This window comes from Galendromus occidentalis, unplaced genomic scaffold, assembly GCF_000255335.2.
Source record: "Galendromus occidentalis unplaced genomic scaffold, Mocc_1.1 scf7180000077191, whole genome shotgun sequence".
In the NCBI taxonomy this organism is placed as follows: domain Eukaryota; kingdom Metazoa; phylum Arthropoda; class Arachnida; order Mesostigmata; family Phytoseiidae; genus Galendromus; species Galendromus occidentalis.
The window spans coordinates 788,389-801,717 of NW_003805179.1; the positions used below are offsets into that span (position 1 = coordinate 788,389).

The following is a 13,329-nucleotide window of genomic DNA, read 5'->3' on the forward strand; positions in this document are numbered from 1 at the left end:
TCTTCGAGCACAAGTCTCGACAATGACGTCGGGATCCTGCACAGATTGGGCCGCTTCGAGACTGAGTTGGAACGACAGCAAAATTCCAGGTCTTGGGCAGATGTCAGAGGGTCCGTCCGGAAGGGACAGTCTGATTGGCGCCGCATCTTTACCAGCGGTGGCCAAGTGGGGGTGCATGGACCCCCGGGGGTCCACAGCAAAATTTCCAGGGCTCCACAGCAAAGTTTCCGGGGCTCAACAGTAAAATTTCCGGGGGTCCACGGCGAGATTCCGGAAGAGACGCGATCAGAGTGAGCCTTTACGATGGGAAGAAGGGTTGTTTGTCAAGCAATCGGTCAGTGACTCCACCAAGCACGTTCCGAAGCGAGATCTCGAAAGCACAGCATGTTTATACACACGGAGTCTCAAACGCCGATAAGGCCCGGCTGCTGATCGTACTCGTATCCCTACAGTTCGCGAATCCATTGAATTTCTGCGCTTCAGGAGGAGCTTGGGAAATAGGGGGTCCACCAGCTTCTACGAAGGCGGTTTGGGGGTCCACCTGCTTTCCCGAGTTGGTCACCGCTGATCTATACTATCACCATCCATCATTGGAGCTAGGCATCGAGTGGCGAGAACCATCGAGCTTACTAGACATGAGGCAGCGCCAATCGTTTGAGTCTGTCGAAGACAGGATTCGAATCGGCCCGGGATCCTTAGATTCGGGGCCGCGTCGATGAGTCGCTCCGGCCTGTTAACAAACATCGAGCAGAGAGAAAATCTCTCCCGCTCGGAAGAAATGAGTTTCCTGAGTATTCTGATCCCACGAAAAACGGCGGCAACGAACTGACCGCGCGATGACATCAGTATCTTCGAGACCACCATGGGGGAGTCGGCTTTCCTTCAGAGAAGCCGAGGGGTAAAAGGTGTGCCACGAGTTCTCGGAGTGAAGAAGGCTCAGTATCATGAATGCGGTTGAGACCTCCGACGTTCCTGGGCATGACTCAGGACCGCTTGAGCTATCTATTACGGATTAATGTAGATGAAACCACGTAAGGCACGCTCTATGTGCGACGCGATCGGATATTTCTCTCGAGCGATTCCGTCAAAACGCAGAACTAGCATCCACGACCAGATAAATACATGTCCATGTCGACGACGTCATGTAGCGCAGTGGTTCCCAAACTTTTCCTTACAACTTTTCCCCGTGGGTTCCGTAGGGGTTCCGCAAGTAGAATTTGGGGTTCCGCGCAATCCGCCACGGAACCCCGTTTGGGAACCTCTGATGTAGCGGACGAGCAGAGACGAATACTGACGACGCGCTAGGTTTGAAAACCATCAAAAATATTGCGATAGACTCCAACACTTCCCGGTATTTGTTGCTCCACTAGGACCGGGTTTCTGAAATTCGTCAGCCGGACCGACTCGCGTGACTCGGAAAAAAATGGAAGGCATTGATTGGCGAGATGCGGCTGTCTCAGAGATGTCGAGCGAACTAGAAATGGACTCACTATCGACTTGTACTTCCGCGAGCCTGGGCGATGCGGATCCACGAGACTCAAGCCCTTCGTCGAGCACCTCTCTGATCCACATCGAGACTTGGATTGGATCGAGACTGTTCTCCACCGCTGACCCGATTCCAGTCATCTGCAAAGTCCAGCCGAACATCTCGACGGATGAAGATAGTCACACCATGGTGACAGTGCGATTATTTCTCTTCTTGCTTGAACTGGAGTTGATCTGAGTCTAACAATTCCAGTTGGCCCACACTTGTCTCACTCTCGAACATCGACGCCGAAAGATTCGGAACTGAGTAATTGCTTTCGTCGATGTTCCCATTAGCTACGGGAGTCGCACTCGGTCCAGTCATCTGCACCTCATTCATGTTGAGATTGTTTAAGTTTATGTCATTGTTGTTGAAATTCTGTAAAGGAAAAAAATCGCAATTAGCCACGCCACCCAGCTCCGAATCCTCAACAGCGACAATGCACGTTCGTGATTCGAGACATTTGACATTCCGGGTACTCACCGACGGAAGCCCGAGATCGAGTATCGAGTCGAGCCTCTCCGCGGTTTCGTTCACGGCGGCGAGCTCTTGGGGGTTTGCAGGACCTGGTCCCGCATCGGGTAGTATATGACTGATTTCGTTGCCGTTGCCGTAGGCGTTCATTATGGGTTGGGGCGAGTTCATCCACTGCGGAGAGCGAGCCGGGCTGCCGTCGCTCCGAGGAGATCGATTTCCGTGACGGATTTCGTGTTGCTCATAGCGCGGCACCGGGATAATCATGGGAACATGATCCTGGGATTGCATGAGCTCGATCTGCATTTGCAGATTAGGTGGTGGGAAACGTTTTCGTTTGGCGCCTTCAGTCCCCGATTCGCTGACGCTCATCAAAAACAAGTCGCGTCCGTCGCCATGCTCGTTCACTGCAACGTCGCAAGCGCAGAGTTTGAGTTACACCTGCGTGCAGGATTCCCCCTCTTCCGACTCCATTTTGGTGGGATTTTGGTGGAATCGTCGGGGGGGGGGGAGGGGTTGAAAATGAGCTGACTGAAAAATTGAGGGGGTTCTCGTGTCTTACCTCGGGATCTCCTCAAATGGACCTCGATTTTGATGCAGGTTTGCAGATTGTTGCCCGCAGTGAAATGTTTCCTGCAATCCGGACTGCGGAAACAGACCGCGACCTGCTTGTGGACGGTCAAATTGTCGGCCTTCTCCTCCCAGATGAGCCTGCCAGCCTCGTCCTTCTCGTAGAAAAAGACTTCAATGTCATCTGGGGAAAAATGAATCTCGGGTCAGTTCGCACGTCCATGACCACAGAAGCGATGATCCGGGAAATTTTGTCGTCAGAGAGAAGATTAGTCAAACGTCATGTTCAGCGATGCTTGCGCAGCCTGAATCTCGTTTCCGTACAATCTTTCATCACGGAAATGGAATCTCACTGAACTTGGAGTTTCTTTGCAGGTCTTCTTACCTTTGCTGACTTTATCACACAACACGATCATCTCTAATCCTCCTGCCATGGGCGCGACCGGATGACTGAGTTTCGTTATATGCAGATCACTCATGGCTTTCCGATCATAGATCACATCGGAAACGACAGGATCCAGGGGCCGGTCGAATTTGTCCGATCCAGGGATGCTCTCAATGAACACTTGGAAGCACAACCTCACCGCGTTGAGGTCGATGTCCGTGAGTTTGCCCATATGATCGTAGCGCGCTGGAATGATGAAAATTGTGAAAAGGAATTTCCGGGAGCGATTCCCTTCTGTTCCGTTCGATACACAGCATCAGCTAGATCACTCACTGTTGAACGGATCGATCTTCAGAGATTTGCGCTGCTCGAGGCTTTCTTTGACTTCAGTCTTCTTCACACACTGAATGCCCAGAGTAGAGAATTGAGCAGTCATGTTCGATCGCTCGTATTTGTTGCGATAAACCCCCTTTCTGCAGTCCTCTTTGGATACGATGTTGTGCGGATGAGGATGATACGGATGATCCTTCGTTACACAGGATACCGCGACGACGAATTTCCCGACGTAGTTCTCCACCTGATATTCCATTTAAATGAACCAAAAATGTTCCTTCTGACGAGCGTATTGTGCCCGGACAGGATCTGGGCGTCAATGATGAACGCTTCAGGATCGTACTCACTCGAATCGTCGGGTAGGTCTTGTTCTCCGCCGTCGAACCCAGACCGGTCAGGGCACCTGGATATCTTCCTTCGCATTTGTAACGAAACCTCAGAGCTCTGCTTTGCGGTTGAACGAGTATGGTCACGTAAGGTTGAGGCTGCGCTTGCGTCTGCTGCGTCAGCTTGAAGCCATCCATGATGTGAGCTGAGGGCTTCAATTGGGCCGTGATCACTTCGTCTGGAAAGTCACAGATCGACCACAATGAGGATACGCAGCGATGCTAGACCCAGATCAACGGCAGGACTCCCAATCACGGTAGCATTTCATTTAGCATGGAGAAAATGCATCGAGCAGCAATTGCCTCCTCGGACCTCGAGCTGGATCTCACTCAGAGAGCAGAAAGTACAACGACGCACTAGGACGCGAAACGAAAGACTTGAATTCAAGATGGAGTCAGTCGGCCACAACAAGAACAAGAAAACGAATACGATTACATGCGCGCGCTGGAAGTTCCATTGGAAACCGGTGACGTCAACACGGTTTGGGTGCGTCGTCACTGGTAACGGAGTTCGAACCTCGGACCCCGAGCTCAGACACAGACGAAAACCCCGGCGGGGCATCACATTGAGAGGAGGACTCTCAAGATTCGGAGGGTTTCGTCTAAACGCACTCATGCTCCGCAACCATCTTGATTGGAGAATCCCACTCCGGTTAGCCCAATATAAGTCGGATACCGGAAATCCTCGGTCGGGGTCCATGCTCGCGGCTCAAGATCCGAACACTTCGCGGGGTTACGCGCGACTGATGAACTCTCAGCCGCAGGACTTCTTAAGCTGACTTCGTGCTCAAAGAAGGAACGAATCCCCGTAGGCATCACAGGAGGAACATGAGCGCGGGCAGAAACCAGCTCGGCGAAAAGGAGGTTTCTGTGAGTGAGATGATGCCGTTTACGAACCGTTTCACTCGTAGGGAGGTAGTGCCAGGGGTTGTTTCTGTGTACAAACACTCGCACTTCTAAGCCAATCAACTGAGACAGGGGTTCTGATTGTTCTCCGACGACTGAACTGGAGAAGTGATATCGAAAGCTGTGATTGTGGATTGAAGTCCACTTGGGCCAGCCCCTCCGGAAAAACTTGAGAGAGGAGGAAGATACGTCACGAGAAGGCAGCCGATAAACGCATAGTATTGATTTGAGGCCCATATACTAGGTGTTCCACGGTACATCGATCTCTCTCCCCGATGATGTAGAGATGGAGATCTTCAATCGAGTTGGCAGATCATCCGAGCCTCAACAATGACTCAAGTCCGACTAGAAGAACTAATCAAATGCTAAGGAAGCGAGGGCAAGAGAGCCGTCTCACCAAAACGAAACCAACGCCCAAAAAAAAATGACCCGTCAACTATCCAGAGTCCCATCGAAGAACATGCAATCCAATTCGAGAGCGCGTCGTCGCTCATCTCTAGAAGCCGGGCCTTACCCAAATCGTCCAGAAGTCCCACTTCTTGACACTCGTCAGGAGAACCTCTGTTTTCCATTTGCGAGAGCTGCTTGCGAATTAATAAGATAAAGTGTTGGTTAAAAGGAGCGAAGATTGATCTGGGGCGTTCTGGTCCCAGACGCACGGGCGGAGGGCACTGTTCCTGCTTCCCTAACGGGGCCAGGCATATCGAGGCATGAGTCCGTCTCGTTACATTTGATGCGCGTCGGAGCCTCACTCGACCGATTTCCTCTTCTCGCCTTGCCTACGAATCGATCCTGAGCGAATCGCGACTATACGAGTCCTCCGCAGGCTTTCGCACACTGGGCAACCGAAACTGTCAAGTTCGTATCGAGTCGAACGAAGTTGTGCACATTTTCAGCGATCGAAAGCAACCTGGGCGAAGCTTGCGAAAAAAGCAGCTCGGCGCCGCGACTCATCCGAATAGGCAGGGGAGGGTGAAACGATATGACGTCATCTCATGGCATTCCATTGGAAGACTGGCTTCAGACACCGAAAGGACATAGGAGGTCGTTTCAACCGCCCAAGTCCCTCAACGAGGCCTTCGAACAGACGAGAGCACGAGTCTTCGGATAGTTCGCGCGTTCAATACAGACCTCAATCTTCCCGCGCGGTCGGGAATTCCCACAAGTCGCCGCTGAATGCCGCCGTGAAGGCACAACTTTAGGGCGAGATCACTCCGACTCAATCGTTTCCGAATCCTCCGACGATCCTCGTTTGGATGTGGAGTGATGTTTCCTGGATATCTCAAATCTCGTTTCGGGGGTCTCTGTGTACAAACAAGCGCACGTGGCCTGACATTCCGTGCGGGAAAATCCGCGAGCTGACCCAGGGGCGCGAGGGTGTGCTGCAATGCTGACTCAGACGTCGACTGATGGCCTTTCACTCAGATCGGTCCGAAAATAGCTCGCAGCGGCAGACTTGGATTTTTCACGCTCATAGCGCTTCATTTGGATTTGAGACCTGAGAGTCGTCGACTCTGGAGACATTGTCGCTCCCGAGAACGTCCGGCAGCCAAACCTACAATCCTAGGCTCCGATCCTGCGCCGATAAGCACATGAACAAAGGTACTCAAGCTGGTAGGCAGAGTCGTGCTCCAATCATCTTCCGAAATTATTGTACGTCTTATGTCCCTCATGGCGGTGCATACATTCATCGAAACTTCATGGTGATCGCACCAAAAGACCAGAAATAAGTCTCCTGGCCGTCCTGGAGTTCCAAGTCGGAGACGCCGCGCTCGAGGGCAGATTTTCCGTCGCAGATTCGATTCCTCATCCACTGGGGGATTCGAGTTTCGAGCCCGGCGCCGCGAACAGAATTGGCGATCAGGATGAACCCCGAAGCCTGATCGCCAGATACTTCGCGAACCATGTGATAGACCAGAGTACCCAGTGGGGAAACCCCACATCCCGTTAGCGGCGAAAAGCGAGCTGTAACAGCTGACAGCGAAGTTGCCGCTCAAGGAAGCGAGTGTCATGCCGTCTCCGTGTCAGGAGTGGATATTCAAGAAGGAATTCAACTCACGTCAGAGGAGATCTGTCCAAGGCGTTCGCAGAACTCCGAAAAATATCGCAGGGATCACAGACTGCGACCAACGTGTTTTTGGTCACGAGCACTTCTACAGTCCGACAGTGTCGACAACAGGTTTCGATTGTGGTACGTCGGACACAGTTTCAACTTTGTCGTCCTCGAAGTACGTGGACGACGTAGATGTCTGCGTAAAGAGTTTTCTAGAGTCGGTGGTGGTGGTGGCAGCAGCCCACAGTACCGACTACTTGCAGCAGCAGCAGCGGCAGCAGGAGCATAACAACAAGGGCAGCCGCAGCAGCGCTTCTCAGAAAACAGACGAACGAACGTCGGTCTGTCCGTCAGCCGTCCTCTTCGTGTTTACCCTTCCTTCCCTCTGTGGCTCTCTCCCCTGGACGTCTGCGCGCGAGGGCTCCAGACCGCTCAGCGACCCAATGGCGCTCCAAGTTGAAGTTGGAGCCGGCAGTTCGGCATTGGAAGGTGCGACACTGATCCCTACGACCTTGCCCACTCGAAATTTTGCGGAAGGAGCTTGGGACGCGTTCCCCACCAAATAACGTCGAATCCGGGGTAGCTGAGCGAATTCCACCACCCCGATAATAATTATTCGTATCCATGCGGAAATCCCAGCGATGAAGTTAACTTACTTCGATAGCGCCCCACTATGTGAGGGTGGACTGGCGGAAGCATTTCGATCGGTTGCTGGAACGGACACTACGGCAGCAATGCAGTCACTACCGGATGATGCAGCCCCTCGAGAACAGGCAGGAATTCCTGATGTCAGAAGCGCGCAGAGTTCTTTCCCCCTTCGAATCTCGATCGTCAGAGGACTTCCTCCTCGAACATCAGCGGAGAAACTAATGAGGCGGTTCCGACTTTGACAGCAGTTTTGTTCGAGTCGAATTCCTTTCTGTTGGTAGGCAGTGTGTTGTCCCTCGATAATTCCGGTTAGGATCAACAGTTATCGGCGTGAACCGCTTCGAGAGTAAACGGCAAGACGCGCCGATAGCGAGGGTTTAACTCTCTCGAAATTCCATCACCGCCGGTGAGCATGACCGTCTCGGCCCGCCGACAGAAAGGAGAAAGTCGGGAAAAACCACATTCGCCCGCCAAATTTGAAAACGCGCCGCGGACCCGCAAATGACCGCTTCTTCGAAACACAAAGATCCGTCGCTCTGTCCGTCCGCTGCTCCGATCGTCTGACGTCGACGTCACGTCGTCGCTTCCACCACCGAGTCGCCGCCGTCGCATGACGTATGCATCCCGCTCACACCCTTGGTCCAGCGCGCACACACACACGCACGAACGCTTACAGACATCCACCAGAACAGCAACGACGAAGGCGTCGCGCGGTGTCGGGCAACCCTTTTCTCTACAACCGGTTGACGCCGTTGTAGTGAAAGATCCGAAGCCGAGTGCTAATAAGCGAAGCGTCACTGACGCAGAGTCGAGTGTCATCTCCGTCGTCTGCACCGAAGATGACGACATGCTTCGCAAGAGATTTGGAACATGCGAATGACGTTTTTCCGGACCAATTCCTTGAGGGAAATGTACACTCAACTGCTGCCATGAGTCGACTTCACGTATGGCAGCCATTGCATACATTTCACGTTCGACTGACTCGAAGTATGGAAGTCAAGGAAAAATGTTGAAGACGGTAGAATGGTAGAAACTCCGTCTATACATAGGAGAAAATTCCCCGTTGGAGAAGCTTCCCCTCGAACCGGGACCCGATCCGGTAATTCCCTGAATGAATCGACGAGAGAGTGAATGAATGACGAGACGAACGAACGAACCCGTGAATGAACGAATGAATGGAGAATCCTCCTCCATCGACTACCGACGGCGTCGCCACTGTCTGCTGACTACGATAGTGTTGGCTCTGCACAAGATGTTGAGTCAGAGATCCGAAATATCTGTAGTCTTGCGGTGACTCATCCGAGCGGTTGCCGTGTTTCTTGATAAGGCTCAAACCTTCCAGAAATAGAGATTTTCTCCCATCAAGATTGCCCGCGCCGAGTTTCCGCTGTTCCTGTACTACACTTGTTACTTAAAAGTCACGCTTTCATATCCTTCGCTCCGGGAACCGATTCCGAGCGAGAGTTCAGCGCCTTCGCCGTCAACGGTCAACTTGAGGGAGAACGAAGGACACCCCGCGCGGGAAATCCCTCAATTTTCCTAGAGGAAACGCCGGAAAATCCTCAGTTCTTCAGCGCCGACTCCGGTCCACCGGACACATTACCGTTCCACAGTGGAGCGGCACAGGATTTCCGTCGTCTGTTCCGGCTGTCTTACTTACTCTGTGCATTTGAGGTATGTACAGGGAAATTTGATGATCGACTTCGATGAGCATCGCTTCTCGGAAACACAACATCGTACTCGAACCGAGACCCTGACTGAGTGATTCAGAGTCGAGAGCCTCGCACCAAATGCCGAATGAGGCCTGTTTGACTTTCAGGAGTCCGTAACCGGGCGCCAGTCAGTCTAGCGCCTCACGGTGCTGGTGGTCACGATAGGTAACGACTCGGACTCTCTCATTCTCATGGGCACGGATACGACCCAGCCCCGACCCAAATCAGACGGAGGTCGATGTCTCTCCGCAGAAATTCCTTATCAGCGGTCTTTCGGTCGAATCGCTGGAAGACAGGCCAGAAGTCCCCCTCGATGAAGGTCCTCGTGCGCGGGACAGGAATGCCCCAATATTAATCGAAGATCGAAAGAAAATCCGGAAGAGAGTGAGCATGATCCGTATTTTCCTGCTGATAGGGTAAGAGTCGTGAGTCTTGAATGAACACGGTAGCCGACGAATGGAGAGCGGTGGACGGCGCGGTGTAATTCCCTCCCCGCTGCCGCAACCGCCGGCTCCGAATGTGTAATTCCCGACTCTTCGTTCTGACGTCGTGACTCCTTATCTTGGAGCCTGTGGACGAAGCGGGGCGCCAGCCCTTGACGTGCGCGCCTATCAAGCTCCCGGCTCTATGGTGTTCCTTCGGACAACGCTTCGGAAACTTCGACTACAAGGATAGCTCCTGGGACTTCCTTCGACCGATTTCACCTCGCGGATTTTCGGAGAATCTACGAATGCCAATAACTGGATCCGCATCATCGACTCTGAACCCCTGGTCCACCAGATTCTCAAGTTCTCAAGCCCATCTCCGGAGTCCGCGGCGCGACTTGTGCCCCAGTTCGCCTCTCTCGGGGTCGAGTTCGAATTCGGTCGGAAGACCGGCGGGATAGAAACTTTGCGGCTCGAGCCTGAATTCGGACCGATGAATTCGATGGACGGAGCTGAGCGAGTCCACCAAGCCACCAATTACGAGTCCGAGAGAGCCGAAGATCCTTTTTCGACCCCTCTGGCTCGTCCCGACTATATCAGGTTGACAAGTCAAAGCAATACTCACTCGTCGATCCGCACCTTCATAAATTGACTGCTGTCCTCCCGAAGAATTGCTGGATCCGCTGCTGGACTTTGGAAATTCGTTTCATCGAAAAGAACAACCGACGAATGTCGCGAGAAGGGGTGGACGTGGCCCCAAGGCATCGTGATGCCTCTCGAAGACTCCGTGAGACCCGATCCGTCGGATCAGTGAGATCGGGTGTCCCGATCCGTGATCCGTCACCTCTCATCCGCCCGGAATCCAGAAATGAACCTGCGATTGGACTAACAAGTCGAGGGGCTTGATCGAAACACTAACCGAGGCATGCTGAAAGCGCCTCTCGGGGCCGCTGAAGCACGCCGAGCTGAACTGAGGTGGAAATCACCAAGGAGGAGAAAACGTCGAGCCAGCCGTCGGGAGTACGACGCAGTCGGAGACTCATGAGCATTTCAATGAGTCGAGGAGCTCTTCGCCGTCTGGAAGACCGGGAGCACGTCAATCGGCGGTTCGATGGGTTCCGACCGTAACTCGAGGTTCGACGGACAGATAGAGTTGCGATATGAGATTTTTCTTCATTTTCTTTCCTGAAAAAAGACAATGTCCGCGCGGAAATCGGGACGGAGAGCCGACATCAAAAGCGGACACTCTATTCCATGTAAATCGCCCTTTCCATGGGATTGATTCGACTCTCAAATCTTGTTTCCTAATAAGCAATAATCGACAGAACTTCGTTGCCCTAACGGTCGTTCAGAGACAAATTGCTGAGAAGAAAATTTCCGACTCAGCCCCCGGCGCCTCTAACTCACGCTTGTGCAGCCGAGACCTCGGTGCCCTCGGCGAAAAAATAGCGCAGGAATTCGATTTTTGCATCGAAAATAGCAGTATTTCCTCGAAAATTCCGGGAAGCGGACATTTCCGAGAAAACCCCCAAAAAGCGGTCAAAGCAGACAAAAAAGGACGTGTCCTCTCATATCGCAACTCTACGGACAGAATATCCGCGCCTTCGCCTCATAATCACGAACGAAAGTTCGGGAACATTCCTAGTAAGCAGAATCAACCGCGAGCCCCCCGGAAGCCCGAATGCCAGCTCCAATATTCCCGACCCCCAATGACCGAATCGCATATGCTCGAATCCCGAATTACCGACTCCATGCCTGAGTTTCCCATATCATCTCATCGATGACCTACACCAAAAGTCACGGTTCCTTGATGTCCGGAACTCGGTCCAATCCATGTATCCATATTTTGATACACGTGGCGCTTCTATTCATATGTTGAAAGAAGGGACGCGTATTACGTACAAACATCGCTCAAGTTTTTATTCTCCTTCAAAACGATGATTTTTATTTACATTAGACTTAAGTGAGCAATTCCGGTAATTTTTCTCTCTTCCCGTAGTATCACTGGTAGAAGAAAATAGCATCTCCTCACCGACTCCAAACCCTTCAAACACTTCACTTCGACAATATTGAAAACGAGACACTAGCAGCAGGAACGCTTGTGATTCTTTGGAGTCGATAGTTATAGACGAAATATCGTTTCTGATGATAAAATACTGAAGCAACATTGCCGCATTAGTTCTTCCCTGCTGGTGCTCTTCGAGGCGCTTGACCTACGTGATCCACAGAAAATTAATAAGTCCGTCTCTGCTAGGTTCCATTTAAAGTTCCGGTCAGGTATGCGCATCTTATGTACAAACATATGCTCAGAGTAACAACGACCAGCATCCGTCGATCGCAGCGAATGTTGCTACGAGCTCACATTGCTCCATGAATTCAATATCCCGCAATGTCATGAAGACTCAGCGAATGAGCAGAGCGATATCGTCGAGCCTTAACGGGAAGAAAAGCTACGGAGCAAGATGCCAAAATGTCATTCTGGTACCAGCGGTATAAATGCGAGCTTTTCGCGATTCTCTTGATGTTCGGCTCGATTAGGCCCGAGTTCTCCCTCGGAAATCACTGAAGAATCGAAGCTGATTGTTCATGAGTCTATTATTTTGTGTCAGCGAGATGGCTCGCCGGTGATCCCTCTTAAGAAAAGGCTAGTCGGCATCCTCCGACCGGCAGCAGGTCACCTCTCGAAGCCACATCAATTGCAAAAGATATACTTCATTCATTATTTACAATACAAACACTTAAAAATTATGAGCGGCCGTAGAGTTTTCCCTCGACGTCTGACGCAGGAGTTCATTATTGGGACTTCATAAACCAAAAAATCGAGGACCGAGGTTCGCGCTTTCGACATCCGAGAGCATGTCTGATACAGCTGCCGTCCGGCGCTCCGGATCGAGTACAGAAAATTTTGCGGAACGTAGCCGAGACTTCTCGATAGTCTCGAGCAATTCCCGATGAAAACCTCATCGCGAACCAGGTATACGCTCCTACTCGGGCAGGCTGACGCTGTCGGTTTCAAATTTGCAGAGTTTCGCCGCGAAACGACCTCGATCCAGAGACAGCTCATCTTCTCTATTCAGAACAGCAGTCTTTTCGCCGCTCCTTGTGAAATTAAATGTCGCCATGACTCTCGCCCTTAAATAAGACATGGCTATTGATCCGTGTAACACAAGGCCCTCGGCAGAGCTCATTGAATGCCTCTATCGGAGTTCCGAGCATAAAGCCCTCTGTTTAAGTTTCCTCGAGATTGGACCCCGCGTCGAGAATCATCAATGCCCGTGTAGTGGATGAAAAAGTGCCGTCTCTCCCATCATTATCATCGCTCTGCGCTTCGCGAAGAAGATATGTAACAAAAAATAAGTTATGTACAAAAGTGCGTTGCCGAGACCGTCATGAAAAAGTCGTCGTCCTAGCTCGATCTCGATCGATCAATCAATGAATCGACGAAAACTAGTTGTTTGAGAGAGGATCGACCGCTCACAGCCGTCATCACAATTCTCTTGTATGAGATTAACTCGAGAGACGAGAATACTCATTCCAATTACGAGTGAGATGTTTCTCAGAGTTTTTCATGGACTCGAACGATGATCTCACCTCGACTGTCTCCCGTTCTCCTCGTGATACCCAAAATAGTCATCGAGAAGGCTTTCGAGGAGCTTCTCAGTTCACGAGCCGTCACCCGGAGCAGTTTGTCGCTCTTGTCAAAATCGTACACGCTCGGGGAATCTCCCTTGGGCTATGAAATCAAGACAAATCCGAGAGATATCGCTAGACTGACCGTTCGAACCGCGCTCTTCCTCAATAGCTTATCGTGAATTTCTCGAGAGCTTCCCAGAGCGCTAGCCGAAGGAAGCCATGCCGGAGTTTTCCGTGTTCAATTGCTGCTCGTCGGATGCTCGGTCATGGGGATAAATT

At 51.7% G+C, this 13,329-nt stretch overlaps 1 protein-coding gene across 1 annotated transcript; it reads right to left on the reverse strand.

Annotated features, from left to right (window-relative positions):
• Positions 1 to 1,678: 1,678 nt before the first annotated feature.
• Positions 1,679 to 6,831, reverse strand: LOC100905088 (proto-oncogene c-Rel). Its single transcript, XM_003741715.1, has 8 exons — positions 6,639 to 6,831; positions 5,094 to 5,160; positions 3,635 to 3,852; positions 3,288 to 3,531; positions 2,955 to 3,200; positions 2,562 to 2,753; positions 2,009 to 2,406; positions 1,679 to 1,903 (listed from the first exon to the last, which is right to left on the reverse strand). Exons 2-8 carry the CDS (start codon positions 5,149 to 5,151, stop codon positions 1,688 to 1,690), a joined length of 1,572 nt encoding a protein of 523 aa, XP_003741763.1. The 5' UTR covers positions 5,152 to 5,160; positions 6,639 to 6,831; the 3' UTR covers positions 1,679 to 1,687.
• Positions 6,832 to 13,329: the final 6,498 nt, after the last annotated feature.

What these genes read in the sequence shown, in the direction of transcription:
- LOC100905088 (XM_003741715.1), bottom strand. Translation starts at nt 5,151, where the DNA reads ATGGAAAACAGAGGTTCTCCTGACGAGTGTCAAGAAGTGGGACTTCTG. An exon ending in GAAGATCGATCCGTTCAACA is followed by an intron (nt 3,201 to 3,287) that starts GTGAGTGATCTA and finishes TCATCATTCCAG; the next exon opens with CGCGCTACGATCATATGGGC. An exon ending in CCATTTGAGGAGATCCCGAG is followed by an intron (nt 2,407 to 2,561) that starts GTAAGACACGAG and finishes GCGACGTTGCAG; the next exon opens with TGAACGAGCATGGCGACGGA.